This window comes from Megascapheus bottae, chromosome 22, assembly GCF_031878675.1.
Source record: "Megascapheus bottae isolate mThoBot1 chromosome 22, mThoBot2.hap1, whole genome shotgun sequence".
In the NCBI taxonomy this organism is placed as follows: domain Eukaryota; kingdom Metazoa; phylum Chordata; class Mammalia; order Rodentia; family Geomyidae; genus Megascapheus; species Megascapheus bottae.
The window spans coordinates 24,290,808-24,313,212 of record NC_143530.1 but is presented as its reverse complement, the minus strand read 5'-3'; the positions used below and the strand labels follow the sequence as shown (position 1 = coordinate 24,313,212).

The 22,405-nt window shown below is 40.2% G+C and overlaps 1 protein-coding gene across 2 annotated transcripts in view; it reads left to right on the top strand.

Moving 5' to 3' along the window:
- Exoc2 (exocyst complex component 2) overlaps positions 1 to 22,405 on the top strand; it is a 223,616-nt gene that overhangs the window by 160,029 nt on the left and 41,182 nt on the right. For both annotated transcript variants that reach the window (XM_090356361.1, XM_090356362.1), the window contains exon 27: positions 14,953 to 15,014. In XM_090356361.1, the coding sequence (XP_090212487.1) occupies positions 14,953 to 15,014 (62 nt within the window). The remainder of the gene's footprint in view (positions 1 to 14,952; positions 15,015 to 22,405) is intronic.

The following is a 22,405-nucleotide window of genomic DNA, read 5'->3' as shown; positions in this document are numbered from 1 at the left end:
CCTTGTAACTCATGTTCCAGATCCGGGAGTGTCTGGGGCCCGGGGGCGAGTGTGTGGTTGTAGATTAGCCATGAGAACTGCAGTTACATTTCTCATGGTTTTAGCAAGCAGGTATACAGAAGCAGAAAGGCAAGTTAAGAAAATACAAGTATAAAAATACAAATGAATACAAGTATAAAAATACAAATGGCTAACATAGGTTTATAGAAAATATATAGATATATAGATATTTTCTATGCTCCTCACGGTCAGGTCCTCCTGGGATGACTGTGTATATGACACATGCCCAGTGCCAAGGCCTCAATTTTTTAAAAATTTTTTCACAATCACTTCTCTAATGAGGAAACTTCAAGGTGGGGATGTGGCTCTCCTCAGAAGCTTTAAGGCTGTTGTTTGGATACAGGCTAAGAGCACTGAAGCTTATAACTGTAATCCTAACTACCAAAGAGGATGAGATTTACCAAAAAGCCAAAATAAGAGCTGTAGCTCAAGTGATGGAGTGCTAGCCTTGAGTGAAAAAACTAAGCAATAGCACCTAGACCCTGAGTTTAAGCCCCAATTTGCACACACATGTGTATGCACACACACACACACACACACGATAAAAATCCATGAAGTTATTTGTAAGCTATATTTCCAAAAGATTTTAGTTCTAAAGACTAAGTGTGTAATGTGGTTCTAAAGCTTTAAGGACATTAACCAGTACTGAATTCATCTGTGACAATTGATCTGAGATGGAGGACTTCTGTTCCTATTGTGAATGTTCTTGTGGTGTGTCTGCATGAAATAGTAGACATGAGCAGGGCCTCTGTGTTGCTGGAAGCTAGACAAGCTCTATCCCAAGCCCAGAAGCTGTCCCCTCTACATGCCATGGGAAGGGCTTTCTAAATAGTAAAGACAGTGTCTCAGTGGTGTAGACAATAGGAAATCTATGTCCCAGTAGCTACCTGGCTTCTTCTGGCAGGCGTGAAAGGGTAGAAAGAAAGGGAAGGGAAAAGGAAGAGAAGGAAAGTGGAAGCAATGAAGGGAAGGGGAAGGGTAGAGAAAGGGAAGGAAGACTGTTTACAACTACAATATGTTCTTGTTCTGCTGGGTTTTTTTCAACATGTTTTGTCTTTTCAGAATAGCGGTATTCACTTCTTCAGTTTCCACAGCTCCTTCTGGCAGGGAATGATTCTGTTACGCCCCTATCTGCAGATCAATAGACCTCTCTTGGGAAATTAAATTTCCCTATGTTTTCTAATATTGCGTGATACTCTTTGGGGCCATTTTTTTGAGATGATGAATATACACAGAAAAAATCTGATCCTCGGTACAACTAGATTCATAAGATGTATTTGGTACATTCTATCAGGAAGTATCAAGGGGTTTTTAGCGATAAATTCACATGGACCTAAACAATGCAATGTAAGAGATATTTCATATAATCTTTAATTGATTTGCATGGTATACTGATAATAAGTAAAAAGTTTTCTAAGATGCATATGTGATTTTGATGATTTTCTTTCTTCCTTGGCATGATGTATAAGCTTTACTTCCAAGTAATCATAGAGGAGGAGCAGCAGGCAGGTCACAGATGAAAACACTCTGGCTATGAATTGAGAATTATTGGATCCAATGATGACCATTGTACTATTCTCTGTAGATTAATGTGTGCTTGAAATATGATCAATACTTGAAGAGTCATGGCGAATGCTTGAGCAAAGATGTGCTAAGGTGGTGAGATGGATAGAATATGAACAATCCTGCCACTGTCCACAGATGGATGCAGAGTAAGGTCAGAATCACTTGCAGAGTTTTTGAATGATCATTAAACCTGATAGTCTGAATATGACCCAATCCGCAGTGTGTATGTGCCCCAAATATAATGTCAGATGGTGATGACTATGAAAAACAAAAGGGATGTGTCAGTCTCACCTGCACTCAGGTACATGGACCATGGAAACTTGAGTGTCATTTTTACTTTTTGTATGCCAGTCTTGGGGCTTGAGCTCAGGGACAGCTTTGTCCCTGAGCTTTATGCAAAGTCTAGCACTCTACCATTTGAGCCATAGTTCTACTGCTGGCTTTTTAGTGGTTAATTGGAGATAAGAATCTCAAGGACTTTATTACCTGGGTTCAAATCATGATCCTCACATCTTGGCCTCCTGAGTAGCTAGGCTACGAGCATGCCACCAATGACTAAAGTTGAATTTTATCAAGAAGATTATTGTGCCCCCCAAGAACTCCTTTTGTTTTGTCTTACAAGGTTGTTTATTATCTGTATCCCCAATTATATCACACACACCTTGAAGAGCAGGCACTGCTCATTCAACATTCTTACCTCCTCAGAATGGGTGAAAAAGTGAGTCTAGACTACTGGCAACCAGGCTTATTTGATCTCTCTGTACCACATCTATAAGATGGGATGATTATGTAGTCCTCTCTCACAGAAGTTCTTAATGAACCAGAAAATTAATAGCAGTAGCTGTTGCTACTGCCCTAGATTCACAACAGTGAGCTCCTTTGCTTAAGGTTGACACATCTCAGTGTCTCTTTTTCTGATTTTCCCAGATCTTTCCTTGTCAACACAAGACAAAACAAAACAGTAGGATCTGTCTTAAAAGATCACTGACTTTTCCAGTTCTTAGCAGACCTGCACTGTCACAGCTTTTGCATTATCTGTTTTCTTGGCTGTTGCCATCCAGGATATAGAGATCTTGGATGCCACTAGTTTGGGGACATGAGTACAGGGACCCTCATCAAGAATAGACCTGTGGACCATGACCAACTATGTCATCTTGTCACTGCACCATGCCAAAACTCCCTCCTGCAATTTTAGGCTGATATTAGAGACTGTCTTGCTAATGTTCAAAAGCCAGTGTCCCTATCCTAGGTTCCTTAGGCCAAACCTACCTCTGCTTGATGAAGATGTATTTGCCTAAAATCATACTCTATACCTGTCTCACTGTTAGATGCAGACAACAGACACCAAAGTCTGTAGTGGGAATTTAAAATGGGACAGATACTGTGGGAAATAGTAGATGATTCCTCAAAATTAATCAGAACCACAGGGTCCGTCCGGCTCTCCCACTGTGTGAGTATAACCAACAAGCTGAAAGAAAGACTTGAGACGTTTGGCCACCCATAATCCTGGTGGCAATATTTACAATAACCAAGAGGTAGATGCTACTTAAATATTAATCAATGTTCAAGCAAAATGAAATCTATCCATACAGTGCAAAACTATTCAGCTATGAAAGGAAGGAAATGTTACCATGTGGTATAGCACAGATGCGTCTTGAAGACTTCAGGCTAAATAGAACAGATCAGTAATTTAAAAAAAAAAAGATAAATTCTGTGGTATTCTACTCAAATCTAGAGAATTCAAATTCATGGGAACAGAAAATAACAGGGGCTTCAGGCACTGGGGTAGGGACTTAAAGACTTAATGGGTACAGAGTCTCAGACTAGGGAGATGAAAGTCTTCTGGAAATGGTGGGGGTGGTGGCTGGTAGCCATGTACCCTCTGAACTGTTTACTTACAAATGATCAAAATAATCAGTTTTATGTGTGATAAAGAAATTGGAGCCTTACTTTCCTTCATCTTCTTCTTTTTTTTTTTTTTTGCCAGTCCTGGGCTTGGGCTAAGGGCTTGAGCACTGTCCTTGGACTTTCTCAAGGCTAGCATTCTACCACTTGAGCCTCAGCACCACTTCCGGCTTTTTTCTATGTATGTGGTACTGAGGAATCGAACCCGGGTCTTCGTGCATGCTAGGCAAGCACTCTACCACTAGGCCAAACTCCCGGCCCCACTTTCCTTCATCTTCTATTCCATGCACCCAGCTCAGAACCCAGTGTGCTTGTAAGGGCACTTTCCAGAGTACATGCAACACATTTCTGTGAGTATTCATTGCACTTGCCAGTGAAAGCAGCTAAACATCACTCAGGGGTGAGTCAACAGTTGGCAATTTGTTCCCAGGGGTCTGCTTTTCTAGGCAGCCTAGAAATAGAGGCATGATTCTGGACCATCACAAATACCTGCAGCCAGTTGTCTCTTGCCTGAGCCAGGCCCTGAGACTCTTTCTGTAGGCCTGTCTTTCTGCATGACTGCCCTAACAAGTGACATTAATGAGGACCCAAAGCTCTGTTTCCACAGAGGTCACAGAGCTGTAATCACTATTGATAACACTTCTCTGACCATTGCCTGTCTAAGCCCTGCTGGCCAGGAACCTGCCATCTCTTGTGCTGGGAGCCTCCATCCATTATTACAGTGAACTCATGGAGATTGTCTTTCCCTTTCTAGGTCATCTTAATCAAAAACAAATGAGACCAGTTCATGGGCAGATTGCCTCTTGTGTTTCAATTCATGCCAATGGCTAAGGCCAAGGATTGAGGAAAAAACACACAGTGATTCTAATAACTGAAGAACTGAGTTTGACCTGGGCGTTTCCCACTTAAAAGTTGACATTTGATCAAGGCTGCAGAGAAGAAAAATGAGCATTAGTGGAGATATGAGTCATAGCTCTGCCTATCTTTCCAGCCTCTCTGTTTCTATCTAACCCTGGAATTTTAGCTTCTTCACATGTCTGTCTTCATCACCCAGTACAACCATAAAGGCTTCACAGGCTGTGGCATGGATGCCAATGCCTTGCTCTGGAGATAGAATAGACACCTAAAGGCCCTTGAGTAGTCTTGCTGGGCTGAAATAAGCCGAACTTACTTCTGTAAAAAAAAAATCACTGTGCCAGTCCTAACAATTAAAGCAATTCTTGCTGTGCAGTATCTGGATGCTATGCAAATAATCCACCCAAGTCTCCTTTATAAAGACACCATTTTTTGTGTGTCCAGAGTTCCTTCCCTTTGAGAGATGGGGCTGGGGACAATGTAAGATGAGCTATTCTGGCCTTAATTATTTTAAGCATATCTTTATAAATTATCAATGGTTTTTATCCCTGACCCCTTGTTAGTCACTGGATATACAGCATGAGTAAGATACAGCCCTTGTTCCTGGAAGTTGTCAGCACTGTTAGGAAGACAGATGCCCAATACCCTTATGGCTCCACTGACCATAGAATCCTCATACCTGGGCTTTTAGGCATGCAGCCCCTAAGGAAGTCTGTGATATCAGCAAGGATCAAGCAAGATATGACTGGAGAGCTTTTCCTGGCCTGAGCTGAGGGTATCTGGCTGGAGATATTTCGGTTCCTGGCATTTGAAAACTTGTCCAGCAAGAGAGAACAGCCAGAGCTAGGAGAATGTGGTGAGCAGTGCAAAGAAACCTTGAGCAGGGAGTGTTCACCTCCCCCTCTGAGGAAACCTGCTGCTACTCTTCTTCCTTCCCTGGGCCACTCTCAGCCTACCACCTATTTGGGTGCTATCATCCTGGGATCCTGTTCTAGAATGGTAGGAATTCTCTATCCACAAATCAAGGAAATTATGTAGAAAAACAGAATTTTAAGGAAAATAAAGAAAAGATGGTCAAAGATACAGCCAGTAATTTTTTTTAAAAAAAGACAAATTCTGTGGTATTCCACTCAAATCTAGAGAATTCAAATTCATAGGAATAGAAAATAACAGGGGCTTCAGGCACTGGTGTAGAGACTTAAAGACTTAATAGGTACAGAGTCAGAAAGGAAAAATTAGGTAGCTGGGTCGTCATGTGGACAAGCATCTCCCTTACTCTGGACAGAGTCGTGGCCCTGCTCCACAGAGCTGATATCCAGGACAGGATTGCTTATAAAATGTTATTTTCACATTTGATTTGGGAGCTTTGGGGGTTATTTAGCATGTGTGCTATACCTGCCTGACCTTGAAATGTCCAGACTCTGATAGTCACTGTCTTTATATTCTTTGTTTTTCTTTCAAATATTTAAATTTTGGTCCTGTAGAAACATTATGAGAAAAATATGCTGTTATTCTTCAGGAAGAAAAAAAGGCTGTTCTTAGATCTGAAACCATCAAGATTTTTTTTTTACTTTTCATGGAGGTTTAAAAGAAAGACTACTCCATCTGGTGTACAATTCCATAGGTTATGGGGATAGGAATAGGAAGCACTATCACTCTGGTCTGCTCTCCTCCCTCAAATTCTCTCCAAAGATGAATGTAGACAAACTCCTCCCTCTCCATCCCTCGCCTCCCCTGATCTGTCCTCTCCTCTTACAGTTTTTGTCATATAAATGGCATCATGTTAAAGGAAGCTTTTTGGATTTTTTCACTTAAAGTACAGCTGAGATAATTATATTTACATGAAGGTTTTCTTTTTCCGGTTAGTGGTAGAATATTTTAATCAGGTGGTAAAGTGTATGACTAACTTTAAGAAACTGCAAAACTCTTTCCCAAGCAGTTTTTCCTCTATTCTCAGTTGCTTTTGATAGTTTGAGTTGTTCCTTATCCTTAACAATTGATATTGTCAATTCTTTCATTCTAGTAGGAGTAGAGAACTCATTGTAATTTGGATTTCCCTAATGAACAGTATAATTTCCCATGTGTCAATTAGCCATCCACATATCATCTTCGGTGGGAGATTTAATTGCTAATGAAATATTTCAAACATCACAAATACATTAGGTCCTACCCACTCACCACTAATATCTGGACAAAGTATTTAGCCACTCTCTGAGAGCAAAATGTACAGTTCTGTGGATGCTTTGTTCATTTACCAGTATGTCAGTGTCCACAAATGCTGGAGAGCAAGGATGAACATGGAATGCTTAGGGAAAATATACGATGGCAGCTCTGCAGGCTCACATCTAATTGTGTCCATGAATGGACAAGGCTGCACCTGCACTGTTATGTGAAAGGTTAACCTTTTTCCTGTACTCTTTTAGTCTGCAGAGTTGGATAGGCTGTGAGAGGAACCTTTGATGGATGTGGTCACACACACTCTCTCAGTTTGTTGCAAAGCCAGGGCTGTTTCTTTGAAAGTGGGATTTGAGGCAGCACTCTGACTGACCCTGACTCCACAAAGTTAGAGTCTCCCACTTCTCTTTAACTCTTCTTTCTCCCATTGTGTGAGCACAAGTGTACAGTTTACTTTGCCAGAGTCGTGTTGGTCACAGTTCTTTTTTTTGTTTGTTTCTCTGAAATTTTTATTTTTTTATTGTATTTAATAAAAGGGTAACATGATATTTGCCAGATAGAAGGTGCATTAATTCACATACATTGATACCCTTCCACATGTCTTGGTCCCATTACCCTACCCCCCCACCCTGGTCACAGTTCTTATAACTCAATATAAATGGTCACAGGGAGATGACCCGAGCTTGTGTCAGCCCACTTGTCTAGTGAACAGGACTAAAAAGGCCAATATCATGAATCTGCAGGCACCAAATAGGACACAGCCGTTTCTAAAGTTTGCATTCATAGGCACTGAGGCAAAAGGCTGTGGACATTGGAACCCAGCCTAGACATTTATGGCTGCTGATCAGTGGTACCATTTCCACATGTGATTCACACGTGTTCCAGAGCTGCTAACAATGGGGGACACCACTAGGGAAGAAGAATAGGCTCATTTCCTGACCTAAGTTTCCCTTGTGGAGAGTGATGAGGCTCTTTATAAGACCCCACAGCTTCTATGTAGCATCCCCAGGGCCTAATGACAGGCCCAGAAATATTGCAGAAGATGCATAAACCACACATTTCAGCAGCAAAATATACGGGAATCCTGCTAGCAGGGCAGGAAAACCTCTTTCTCTACCTATTCCACACATTCATCTTCCCAAGAGCATTTCTTTCCTTATCCTTTGTCTTCTCATGTTCTTGTTTTTGATTTTTCCTTTCTTGGACATGTTTCACTCTGCCTTTCTTGTAACTAATTCATGTAACTGCTTTCTCCAGTGGACTGATGACAACTCAGGGCCACTATGCACTGTACAACTCTAGGGTTTACACTATACAACTCTAGGGTCACTGTTTACACTGTAGGCACTCTACGTATATTTATAAATGTAACGTACATGTATAACATTGTGATTTACCCAGTACAACTTCTAGTAGTAAGCAATAAAAGAGGTGCCTGTACCTCTTTTGTACAGAAGTCTTCATGATAATTAACTGAAGGAAATATGCTTTAGATCTTAGAGATATTTTAAAGAAAAATGCTATAGAAATTATAGAATTCTTGGGCCGGGAGTTTCATCTAGTGAAAGAGTGCTTGCCTGGCATGTATGAAGACCAAGTTCAATTCCTTGGTAACTAACCCAGTGTCTACTATGCAAGGGGTTTTCCTTAACTAAATGAAGTTATTTATCACTAGAGATCTCTACAACCATGTAGTCTTGAAATGCCATTCAGGGTAAACTATAAGGGCTGTAGCTGTGTTTCTCTGAATCCTGTGTGCTTCCCCCTCTGTCTCCCCAGGAAGGCTGTGGTACCTCCCTATCCTGCTCTCGGTATCTCGCACATCTGAAGGCAGTTACGTCCCCTTTCTCTGAGTTCATATCCTGGACCATCACCCCCAACTCACAGTCTCCTTCCCCCATTGGAGTGTGGGAATGCTCCAGGCTGTAAGGGCACATCCACATCTGGTGTGGCCACACCTCCCCCCTCACCTGGCCACACCTTCTCCCTGCCACTTCCCTAGATAAGCACAAGCCAAGCCACTGAGCATTCTTCGGCCATGTGCAAATCTCCCATCTGGCCAGGGCCCTACAGTTGGGTCCTCTCTCCTGTGTGAATACCCAGTGGCGGTATCTTTCAATAAGCATACTAAATTTAAACCTTATAACCACAGTAGTGAATCCAGTAAGAACTTGGACTGCTGCCATAGGTCGCACTCATGGCCTAGACTTTCTGGCTTCCTAGACATTCTGGACTCTCACCCACATGGGCCTCATTTTATACCTAAAGAATCCTAGGCTCAAAAGTAAGATGTTTCAGATCTTATCAGTAAGAAACAAAATTCAGCGTTTCATGCTCCAGAACAATAGCTCCTGGCCGTGTGTGACTACTGAACACATGAAACTGTGGTCTGTTTCATAAAGATTATTGTATATATTTTAATTGCTATTATAAAGTAATGTATACAATGTGCCTACAATTTCATAAGATGGATAATGAGCACATTTGGGGGGGGCAATGTCACCTCTTCTCTTTCTCTCAGTTTTTCCTTCCCATTCATTGCCCACAAATTGTACAGCTCATTTTCAAAATAGTGTCTAATGAATGCTGTGACTGCATATTTTCATTCTTTGTCCCTCTATTTCTGTGCTCCCTTACTCTCTCAAAGACAGATGAACAAATATATAAGAAAAAAAACTCGAGAAACAAAAATCAACAATGTTTCATGGATATTTGCAATAAGTGTAAAATGCACAGTCTATTCATCTACTGAGGGACATCTGGGTTAGTTTCATATCTTAGCTCTTGTAAATAATGCTGTAATGAGCATTGTTGTGCTAGTAGCTTTAGCGTGGCCTTGTTTCTGGACATTTGTGGTATTTATACACAATAGATTCTATGCTGTCATCACAAATAATGACATTGCCCCATTGGTAAAGAAATAGAAAGACTTGAAAAAAATCATAGTAAGTGGAGTAAGCCAGACCCAAAGGAACATAGGCTCCATGATTTCCCTCATTTGTAATACCTAGTACACATCTAAGATTCTCCTAGCAGAGAATCACAGTAGCTCAAAAGCTATGTACATAGGGCCATATAGAATGAGACTAAGTGAAACGAACTCTAGGATATGGAAACAAGAGGTTTATCTTTGTGATTGTTGTACTTAATGTACTATATGGAGTTACTTCTTTTCTTTTCCCCCTTATGGTTTATCTCATGTTGTTACTGTATCTGACTTTGTTTCCTGGTATGTTGTATGTACATTTATTTGTTTATTTGAAATGGGGAAGGGAAGGGGAAAAGCAATATATTGGGAGTGTTGGGGGAAGGACAAGTGGGGACACATCAAGTGCTGGAAGAAAATCAGAGAGTTCCATATTAGAACATGAAGAATAAGGCTGGGATCAGCTTAGACATTCTTGGCTTGGTCACACACATGATCCCATCAGGCCATCTTCCCATCCTGTGCCTCAGTTTTCTTTGTTAGAAAAATGAAAGGATAACCTTTGTGAGCTTCCCGAAGTCCCTTGTTGCTTGTATGAGGGAGTTTGGGCAAGTCAGAGGAGCATGATGTATGTCTGTCTTGTCCTTTCTAAAATACCAGTATCCTGGCAGCTTGTGGTGATTGTTTCCTCAGGATACAAATGAAATTGTTTGATACCATTACTCTACCTTTAACCCCAGAGGGCACTAAGGCAATTAGGCTCATTCACTCGGAGAGTGCTTGGGGACTAAAGAACCACCATCACCAAAGTCAACTAGTCTTGGTTCTTGGTGGTATGTAAGATGCTGTATCCTCTTATGCCTCATTTCTTTCTTGTGGTTTATTTCATCAACAGAGGACCTGATGTAATCATTTCCCTGTAAGTTACAGATAGCATCTCTTTTACTAAATATAGAAACTCATCTCTATCAATGCATTACAGGCAAGCTCTATCTTGCATGGAAATTAAACAAGAAATTGGAATTACTAATAATGACATAACAGTTGAATTTAGAATGTCTAAATGAAAAGAATAACAACATCAAAATAAAGTAGAACAAATTTCTACCCATTGCAACAGTTTCCATTCTTCTTTAGTCAGAAACCTTCCAAAACAGGTACTCCTTGTTGACCTTGTACATTATTTTATGTGCCTTTTATGTAGTACTAGAAAAAGCATAGTGATAGGCCCCCCTGTTAACACTAGGAAATAACATTGATATAGATGGGTTCAGAATAGAATTTAAGAGTGAAGCTTGTTTCCTTCCTGCAGTCAATATGCCTCCCTTAAGGCAGGGGAGGGAGGGTCACTTAAATCTTGGAACTTAAATCTTGGAATAAAGGGTGACATTTGAGACCACTGCCACTCTGAACAGTCATTCAGTTGCAGAATTTTGTTTGTTTGTTGTGGGGTTTGAACTCTGTGCCTGGGCACTGTCCCCGAGCTCTTCAGCTCAAGGTTACTGCTATACCACATTGAGCCACAACACCACTTCCAGTTTTCTGGTGGTTAACTGGAGATAAGAGTCTCACAGACTTCCATGCCCTGGCTGACTTTGAGCCATGGTTCTCAAATCTCAGCCTCTGAGTAGCTAGGATTACAGGCCTGAGCCACTGGTGCCCAGCTCCAGTTGTGGTCTTATTCCTGTCAAATCTGTGTGGCTTATATAAGAAAGAGCATGATGAGATGATCAAGGACGGGAGAGACAGCTGCATTAATAAAGCCTGGAGTGATGGCAACAGAAGTAGTCCCCCCCCCCCCCACGTTTTTTCTTTCTGCTCCACCACTTGGCAATGTTAGGTTTAGGAAAGGAAAGGTTCAGCTGGAACAGAAAAGCAGGGGCTGCATATGTGAAAAGCTACGTGAGGAGAGAATTGCAATGACCCTATTGTGTTGGACCATTAGCTTCTGGTAGTGGAGATTCTTATTTATTTATTTACTTTTTGTCAGTCAGGGGGCCTTGAACTCTGGGCCTGGGCTCTGTCCTTGAGTTCTTCAGCTCAAGGTTATCACTCCAGTCCTTGAGCCACAGTGCCATTTCCGGTGGTTCATTGGAGAAAAGAATCTCATGGACTTTGGTGCTCAGACTGGCTTTGAACCTCGATCCTAAGATCTCAGCCTCCTGAGTGGCTAGGATTAAATGTGTGAACCACCAGTGCCCAACTTTATTTAGGTAAAGCAAGTGCCTGGGCAAGTAGAATGCTCACCAGAGATAACATGTGTAGATTTCCAAAAAGTAGGGAGTGAAGAAGAATGGAAAGATGGCCAGTGAGACACAAGCAGATAAAGGGATTTCTCTGTTTTATAAAAAGGTAGAATGGCCAGTCATGGGACTTGGTTGAGGAAAGCCAGGCCTCATGGGGTAAGAGCTCCCAGAGCTCTCCTCCCATCCCTACAACTAAGATCCTGGATCTTTCTTCCCTTCACTTTGAGTATTTAGGAGCCAGCATTTGGGTACCATAAAGTTCACCAAGGAAAGGCTACTCTGCTGTACTAAAGAATGAGAGACCTCAGTCCTCTCCCACCACTCCTTTTAATCTAACGCTACAAATACAGTGAAACCAGAAGGAGGAAGGGGCGTTCAATGGCCAGCTAAATGCCATTTGATGCTGTGTTGATAGATATTTTATAACCAGGTGGCAGGAGGAGGGCAAAGGGAAGCCTAATTTGTGATGTATACTAATTCCTGTGTTGTAAATACTTCCATCAAAGTCAGCGTCAAGCAGCCAATATAATGCCACAGAAGACAGGGCTAGGGGTGTGGCCCAGTGGTAGAATGCTTGCCTAGTATTCACAAAGCCCTGGATTTGATTCCTTGGCACCACATATACAGAAAAAGCTGGAAGTAGTGCTGTGGCTAAAGTGCTAGCCTTGAGAAGCCTCAAGGACAGAGTTCAGGCCCTGAGTTCAAGACCCAGGACTGGCAAAATAAAAATACACAGGGACCCAGAAGTTTGGACAAGGGGTAAGAGTGCTGGCCTAGTATGCATGAAGACCTGGGTTCGATTCCTCAGCATCACATACATAGAAAAAGGCCGGAAGTAGGGCTGTGGCTCAAGTAGTAGAGCTCTAGCCTTGAGAAAAAAAAAGCCCAAGGATAGTGCTCAGGCCCTCAGTTCAAGCCACAGGACTGGCAAAAATAATACACAGGACAGCATATATGTAATATATACAAACAGCCAGAAAAATAGGGTCAAATTCTAGCACAAAACATGCATCAAACTGGAGGTTATTATGTAAAGTGAACTAAGCCAGGCACACAAAACAAGTGTCACATGATTTCATGCTCTATGGGATTTTTAAAAAGCTGAACTTACAGAAGTTAAGAGGGTGGTGGTTATGGCAGGGAGAGTAGGAAAAGGGAGGAAAAGAGGAAGGTCAGAGAGAACTGTTATATTTGGGGAGGAGAAATAAGTTTCCTAGTGTCCTATTATCACTGTGGATAGTGACAATATATTTCAAAAACACTAGAAATAAGGATTTGAAACATTTTTTACAACAAAGAAATGATAGCCAGGTGCCAGGGGTTCATACCTGTAATCCTACCAAGTCAGGCGGCTGAGAGCTGAGGCTCAAGCTTCAAAACCAACCTGGGAAGAGAAGTCTATGGACTCTTTCAGCTAGCAAAAGCTGGAAGTGAAGCTGTAACGTAAGAGGTAGAGTGTCAGCCTTAGCAAAAACAGGTAATGGACAATGCCCCAACCTTGAATTCAAGACCTAGTATCAGGCATGAAAAGAAAAGAAACAAAAGAAGACAAATGTGCTTACCTTGGATTAGACATTATATTATACATGTATTAAGTCATTATGCGGAACCCCATAATACATGTACAAATTGTATGTGACAGTTGAACATTAAAATAAAAAGAAAAATAGCAGGGGACAACACAGGAAGTAATGTTTATCTTGAATGCTTTTTACTCTTAGCACAGGCAGAGGTTATGTGGCTCCATAATTTCCTCCTGAGGCCAGCAGTTCTCAGGCACATCAGGAACCCTGTGTGGATGTCTGGAGGAAGCAGAACCATCATTTTAGGGGTTTTTTTGCTCTCTGCTCAGCAAAGTCCTTCTAAATCTTGGCTTCTATGTTACTTCCTTAAGCCTTGGATGCATGTAGGCGTCTCTGCCCAGGCATTCTGCTCTACACTTTTTTTTTTTCATTTCTTTTTTTTTTTTTGCCAGTCCTGGGCTTGGGCTCAGGACTAGCATTCTACCACTTGAGCCTCAGCATCACTTCCGGCTTTTTGCTATGTATGTGGTACTGAGGAATCGAACCTGGGTCTTCGTGAATGCTAGGCAAGCACTCTACCACTAGGCCAAACTCCTGGCCCTGCTCTACACTCTTAGCACTAGCCCTAGTCCACTCAGCATGTCCCCCTATACTCAGGCTACAATTGCCCCATGGAACCACTGCCCTCTCCTGGACCTTTTTGTTCCCTTCCCATGCACAACACAGCAGGCTAGGCTGGACCCCTTTGTCCAAAGCCTCCAGATACAAGGAGGCTGCAAGCCTTTCCTGTACCAGGGTTTCCTGACATGGTTCATAGAGAAACGGACTGTCATTCCAGAGCCCACATTGCTGGAGACACCTGCAGTTTTCTCAAGTACCCTTTCCTCACAGACAGAGAAGCAGCAGGGTAGGAAACCCAGAAGCTTAGCCAGTAGGATTCAGGCCAGAGGAGGATAAGACTGGCTCCTGCCTAGGAATAGCCAGCATCTTGCAGCAGTAGTCAAGGGTCACAAAGCCTGGCTGGTACAGACATTGACACAGTGAAGAGTCCCATAACTTCAGTCTTCAGAAAAGGAGAGCATCACTTTTCTCCTGATCATCTGCTGGTTTGGGGTTCAATTTGCAAAAATGTTCATCATTTCTCTGGCCTGGTAGGGACTTTTTCTGGGATTAGTAGGAACAAGCTGGCCATGTCTCCTATACTAGCTCAGGCCTACTATAAGACAAAACCCTAGAAACCTTTCTGTTCAGTGTTCAGGATAACTAGGCAAAACTATGCATCATTCTCTACCTGCAGTGCTATGCCCTTCTGGAAGTCTGGAATGCTCACTCCTGTGGACATCTCATAGGTACTGGAAGAGGATGTGGAATGGACAGATGTGGCATAGAGCCTATTTATATCTTAATCAACATCAGACAGAGCTCCAACTATCTCTAACTCTGAGCCAAATGCAAATATTGGGAATCTCATGAAACTTAGGATCAAAACTTATGAGGTCGGAGCTTGCCATGGAAGCCACTAGTTCACACTGCATACTGCTCTACAATCCCTTCATTCCATACCCCTTGGCCAAACCCAGTTTCCAAGAGGTATTCTCCTTCATACCATCACTACTGTTACCAATGCTCATGCCACCCCCTCCCTCTATTTAAATTATCTAGTAATGTATATTCTTTTCCATATTCTGTTTTGTAGCTACGTTTTCATCAAGCACTTCCCAAGGGACTTTCTTTGGGTCCTCTGCCTTCATCCTGAGGGTAAGTTACAGTTTGAACCATGTGTGCATTTTTTCAGGGCTACAAAAAATCAGGACTAGAGCGCATGAAGTGCTCCCTGTTCTGCATGCAGTCATGGCCACCTCTGTCTGAACACACAAGTTCTAAAATTTTAGAACTTAGTAAATTTAGTAAAATTCTAAATTTTACTGGGAAATCCATATAAATACATCAGACCACAGCCTTTACAGGTTCTATTTTTAATAACAACATGATGTTAAAGTAGATATTTGTATTTAAACATCAAGCCAACTTAAATATTTCAAAGAATAATTCATCTTATGGTATTTGAAGTACTATTTTAAATAGTTAATACTTAATAATTTGTATATTTAAACTTTTGAAAAAATAATTTTATATTTTAATTGTACACTATTTAAACAAGCATAAACAAAAATTTTGAAAGCAGGGTATATATGACTAAAATTCAGATAACTCTGAGACAATACATCATTCCTATTCTCAGAGTAATATATAACAAATACTAAGTTGAAAATAATAATAGCCATTATCAGTACCACTTAACTGTACCCCCATGTGTCTCTTCTCACTTTCCTCACTAATCCAGAAAAACCTGTGAATGGAATCTCATATACAATAATTTTCATATACAAAGGAGAATTACTGTATATGAGATACAGTTGTATATCATCAGGAAGATAGAATACCATGGCAGAGCCAGCTAAGTACACATGCATTTATTGACACTCGTTTTTAAGATACTTATGAAGTACTGGCTTTACTACCCACAGTTCTCTCATCTGTAAGATGGGAAAAGAAATGCTGTCTCCAAAGATTCTTCAAGGAATACAGAAAAAACTATTTATTTATTTATTTATTTATTTATTTTATTGCCAGTCCTGAGGCTTCAACTCAGGGCCTGGGTACTGTCCCTGAGCCTTTGTGCTCAAGGCTGGTACTCTACCACTTGAGCCACAGCACCACATCCAGCTTTTTTTCTGACTAGTTTATTGGACTCTTATGAGTCTGATGGACTTTCTGTTCAGACTGGCTTCAAACAACTATCCTCAGATGTCAGCCTCCTGAGTAGCTAGGATTAGAGGAGTAAGCCACTGGTGCCTGGCAGAACAATGATATTTTAAATGTATTCAGTAAACATCAACTGACCCTCTGCTGGTCAAGAGACTTGTTACACATCGAAGCATTTGTTACCAACTAAATATGTATTGAAATATTATTGAAATATTACTGAGAGTTCACCAGATCTTCCATCACAGACCATTTTCCATCTGTTTTTTGTTGTTAGTTTTTTTGGTCGTGCGCATTCAACTCAGGGTCTGCGAACTGACCCTGAGCTCTTTTTACTCAAAGCTAGCTTTGAACCATAGCTCCACTTCTGGTTCTGGGCATTAATTGGAGATAAGAGTCTTTAACCTGATGTCTGGTGAGTATCGCTGGTGAGTTGGTTCACCCTTTGTCCCACAATTTCCGTGCTTCCCCTCCCCTCCATCAGATAAACTTATATACAAGACAAAGAATACTGAAATCAAAAAACAATTTCAGAAGGGGATACAATAAACCAAAGAAAATGGGAAAGAAAAAAAAAACAACTGCAAACAGTATAAGTGAACTATACAACTTAAAGGGGAGAGAAGTCAGGAGGAGAAAAGTGGAGAGATTGAGGGTGGAGCTAACGCTGTTCAAAAGGATATGTACTCATTACCTGACTTACATAACTGTAAGCCCTCTCTACATCACCTTTACAATTTCAAATTTCAAATAAGTTAAAAAATAACAGCAACAAAGAAAATGGAAGAGATGAATGATGAAAAGGGAGCCATTGGTCAAGATGCACTGTAACTAATATGTTGAATTAAAATCCCTTTGCACAACTACTTTAAAAGATAAGAAGAAAATAAAAATTAAAACGTTTTACCAAAAACACAAATATAACAACACTTAACCTTAATTTTCTTTTTTTTTGCATTTTTTTATTGTAATTAGTAAAAGGGTTACATGATATTTGCCAGATAGAAGGTGCATTAATTCACGTACATTGATACCCTTTCACATGTCTTGGTATCCATTTCCCTCCCCCCCCCTTAACCTTAATTTTCTTAATTAGTTCTACTAAGAGCACGTTCTCTATAAAGAACATGCTTAAATCAAGAAAAAATAATCTCAGAGGGAATTTTCTCTCCAGGCTTGCATCAAACTGAGATTCTCAGATCTCAGCCTCCCACCCAGGCATAAGCTACTGGCACCCAGCTTTATCTCCCTTGCTCTATTCTGTCTTTTTTCTCTCCACTTTTAGTCTCTTTCCTCCATCTAACAGAACTGTCTGTCATTTGTAGATGTCTCTTGGCTTGCCTCTTTTCAAAGAGGCTAGGCATCTTAGAGAATTCTTAAAGGCTGCTCACCATCCATGTAGATTTTGACAGACAATTTCCTCTCTGAGACTCAGTTGCTCAATGATAGAGGAAGATAGATCAGCCTCAGAATAAAGAGTTGAAGCTTTGAAACCAGAAAGACCTGGACTTGAATCTACTACACCATTGGGCCAACATTTATGTTTCTAAGACAAGCTTTCCTCATTTTAAAAATGGAAAAGTAAAGTATTTTTAATGTTATTATGAATTGAATATACAAAAATCAATATAATTCATCACATCGACAGGAGCAAGGACAAGAACTACATGGTTATCTTAGATGTAGAAAAAGCATTTGATATGATCCAACACTCCTTTATGATGAAAGCTCTGGAGAAACTAGGAATCCATAGAACTTTCCTCAGTATAATAAAGGCTGTATATAACAAACCTACAGCTAGCATTATATTTAATGGTGAAAAATTAATGCCATTTCCTCTAAAATCAGGAATGAGACAAGGATGTTTACTCTCTCTACTCTTCTTCGATATAGTAATAGAATTACTAGCTAGAGCAATAAGGCAGCAAGCAAACATAAAGGAGATCCAACTAGGGAAAGATGAAATGAAACTTTCCCTCTTTGCAGGTATTCTGTATTTAAAGAACTCTATAGACTCTACTCCCAAGTTACTGGAGCTGATACAAAGCTTTGGTAAAGTAGCAGGGTATAAAATCAACCCTCAAAAATCAATGGCTTTCAAGTATGCCATCAATGAGTAAATCAAGGCTGAAATCAGGAAAAATCAGGAAAGCAACTCCTTTTGCAATAGCGTCAAACACACACACACACACACACACACACACACACACACACACACACACACCAGAAACAAAAACAAAAACAAAACTTAGAAATTAACCAAGGAAGTGAAGGACCTCTATGAGGAAATTAAAGCAGAACTAAGGAAGTAGAAAAATCTCCCATGCTCCTAAATTGGGAGGATTAACATTGTGAAAATGGTAATACTGCCAAAGGCTATCTACAAATCCAATGCAATACCTATCAATATTCAAATGTCACTCTTCAATGAAATAGAGGAAGCAATTCAAAAATGCATATGGAATAATAAAAAAAACACATATAGCAAAAACAATCCTTAGCAGAAAGAACAGTGCTGGAGGAAGATCAATACCAAACTTCAAACTCTATTCCATGTTAGCACTATATCACTGCTATGGGTGTTGAGTATATAAGGGCAAATACATTTCCTTCTTCAAGGAGTTTGTAACAGGGAGGATAAATCAATGAACTGGCAAGTACCATAAGGAATAGATAGTATTATTCCAAGTCCATCATTTTTGTGGGCGGGCAATATCCTCCAAAGACCCATATGTTGGAAGCTTGGTCCTCAACCTGTGGCTGAGATAATGGAGTCTTTCGAAGGTGTCAATAAACTTAGGCAAAATTTTCTCTTCAAATAATATGTCAATTGGTAGTATTTATATGAGTCACAAGAAAGTTAAACTTTCAAAAAAGAAAATGATTTTGGCTGTTCACTTAGTCAAAGTAGTTATAATCATTAAAGACTTCTGTACCCAGTACAAGGGTGATGCTCATCTAGTCTAGAAAAATGCAGGCTCAGCTTAAATCTCTGGAGCAAATAAAATTCTCAAAACAGTATGATAGTTTTTTCATTATGTCTGCGTAGTTACCATTTAGCAAATTTTAACTTAATTTTAATATCCTAAGGAAATCCTAGACCCAATCTGCAAACTCGCCTCACAGATTCATCGAATCTTCAGTATTTAACACAGGAAGATGGAGCCCTGTGTCCTGACAGCCTTCCTGTGAGACTGAAACAAGGTAAGTACCTGTGTGGCTGAGCCAGCTAATGAACAGAAGCAATGAAGCTGAGAATGAAAATTCAGGAGTCTCCAAGAGAGGAAAACTTCAAGGTGAAGTCAACAGCAGACATAGGGACTTAGCAACGCAGTGCCATTTTCCTACAGTTTTATATCAGAATGCTGGTTGCTAACACCTCATCCTCTGTAACAACAAAATTAGAGGAGCTTTTCATATAGAAGGAAATATTAGGAACTTTTCCAGGTCCACTAAACATTTCAAGACACAGATGTTAAGGTGTGTGTTTGTGTATGTGTGTGTGCTTGTACACATGTGCATGCATGTGTAAATACTAAATATTGTTAATGACATCCCAATACCACATCTGATCAGAGTAGTCCCCAATGTTGGAATGACATTTAAAGTTTTCTTTCTTTCTCCTCTTTTTCTTAAACAAGTTTAGCTCTTTGAGATTTGAGTTCAGGGACACAGGCAACCAGGAAGGAAACAGCCTCACTAGAACTCAATAGAAGGAGGAAGTAACTAAAGTGATGTGAGGATGAGACCTTAACAGCACACATGCTTCATGACACATTTTCTTTTATTTCTTTTTATTAACAAACACTAATAGTACACAGGAGTTTCATTACGAGAATTCCACAGATATGTGCATTATAGACATCTTCACTTTTATTATATTCTCTTCACCTTCTGTCTCCTTCCCTTTTCAAGCAGTATTTGATAGGTTTCATAATACATCTTCATGTATAAGTAACTTACTTCAGTCCTCTTTGCCTTCCCAGTATTTTCTCATTGCCCCCTCCCTCCCACCCCAATGTTCATTAAAAAGTCTGTACTTATCAACTACCTAAAAACATTATTATACATACCAGTCTGCTACAAAGACAAATTTACATAAACATTTGTAACATATACTGACACTATTCACAGGATCTTCTGCCTGTTTCTACAGATTTTCTTATCTACCAGTCCTGGACACAATAAAACCAGCAATAATAGGTTAAAGCTAGGGACCTCCTGTGTCCATTCTACCAGCACAGGATAGGAAAAAGAGAGCAGAGTGAACTTCATTTCTTATAGGGCCTCTTCTACCTCAGAGTCTGGAGCATATTGGAACATTTCGTAGGGATGGCCCATTGGCATTTCTCTTTCTTTCTCCTCTACATCTCTTTCACTTAAGCCTAACTTCATGTTCCTCAAAGCTGTGAAAATAAATATCAGTAAAATGAACCTTCAGCACATTCATGTGACACTAATGAAGGATAAATAAGGTCTGTGTACACCTACATGGCTCAGTTTCACACATGAGGCATGTAAAGGAGAAACTTTATGATAGCACAGCTGTGGTGCTACCCATACATGAATGTAGACCATTCCAATTTAGGAGCTAGGGAATAAAAATAGAGGCCTTAGGAACCTTACAGCTTTGGGAAAAACATTCACTGATGGAGAAAAGACAAACTGTTATTAGACAAGGGTAAAAAGATTGTGTGTAGATTTTGACTTCCAATGTCATCAGTGAGAAAAAAAAATAAAAATAATGAGCCTTCCTGGTGGGGCAGATCAGCCAACATAGGGTGTGTGAGAGTGTTTGTAACTTCCAGTGTCTTCCAGAGAAGTCAAGCAAGGATGAAACAGGGTCAGGGAGTCTCCCCAGTGTCCAAGCAGGCTTCAGATGCCAAGCTACTCTTCCCAATCAGACTACACAGTCTGAGCTAATCCTCAGCAGGTTGGGGTAATCTCCCAATAAAGCAGCGTCTTTCTAGTTCAATCATTGTTCAGGCTAACCTGTTTTAGTCATTTACCTCTCTCCTTAGCTGTGTATATTATATGTGTGGGGGGCGGGAGGGAAGTAGTATTCAGTTTCAGTTTGGAGTTGGTCACCTGATTTTCTCCAGTGTTCCAGATATTTTTGCTAATTTTTACTAAACATGAGTTTCACTGAACAGTTTTACTAAACATGAAACCTCAAAAAGTAATAAACCAAAAGAATAGCTCCATTTTCTCTGTGATCCAGGGCTTTTTAGCATGAATACCTAAACTCTTTCAACATCATCTTCTAGTGGGGACAAATTAAATTTGATTGCAGGTATCCCAAAATACCACAAGGAATGAGAAAGCTACTCCTTTCCAGAGGCCTGAGACAGCTGTCCTCATCTGACCATATCATAGATCACTCCACATGGGTCCCTCAAGATTAAACGTCAACATACATAACTATAGAGAGGAGACAGGAGACACGGCCCAAGCCAACAGACATTTTCCTGAAAATGCAGTTCCATTGTGAAAGTAGCACAAAATTAAAGACAATTTTTAAAAGTATACACACAACAACTGAAATCAAACATCTGCTTGGAGAATGAGTATCTGTGGGTCCTGAGAGAATCCTGAAGAGAACTCAGGTAAACTGCTAGGGTGGAATGAAATATTCCCCAGCAAGTTCAGTATCAAGTTGGAGGCCCTGGAAGATAGCAAATTCTAGTTTATCTTCATTTTGCCTTAGGATAAGGATAATATACCCCAAAATACCTTACATCTATAAGATGTTTAAATTACTGCAGCTCATGAGACACAATCTGCTGACAAACATAACCATGCAGAGTGTTAAGTTAGTAAAAAACCATAAACCCTACTGGGCACATTGTAGCAGAATTCAATGCCTCTACAAGAAGGAGGTATGTCTCTACTGCTAGGTATAAAGACCATGACATAAAACGGGTGAACTCAAAGATTTTTAAAGTTTACATGTATTTATAAAAAACTGAAACGTGTTGAAGGAATAAACTGAGTTATTCTTGTAGAGACTTTTAAGGAGGACAATTTAAGATAGGAAAAAATGAAGAGATGCTTTTTATTTTTTCTCTCTTCTAGATTCCTTACATTTAATGGAGTGAATTATTTTAGTATTAAAGGGAAAACATTTCTTAAGAGTAAAAAACACAAATGTTCAAATGCTTCATACTTAAGAAATTTGACAAACGTGTCCTATATACGAGATAAGCAGGCATTCACTATGTGCTTATGGAATGAATTTAGAATAAAGATAGAACAAGACTTGCATGTATTTGAGAACTATCGCCTCTTACTATGAGCGGAAGTAATAGCAATTGTTTTGTAGCTGGAGAAAAGTACTTGAATTTGGCATCACCAATCAAAACACAACAGAGAAGAAAATATGA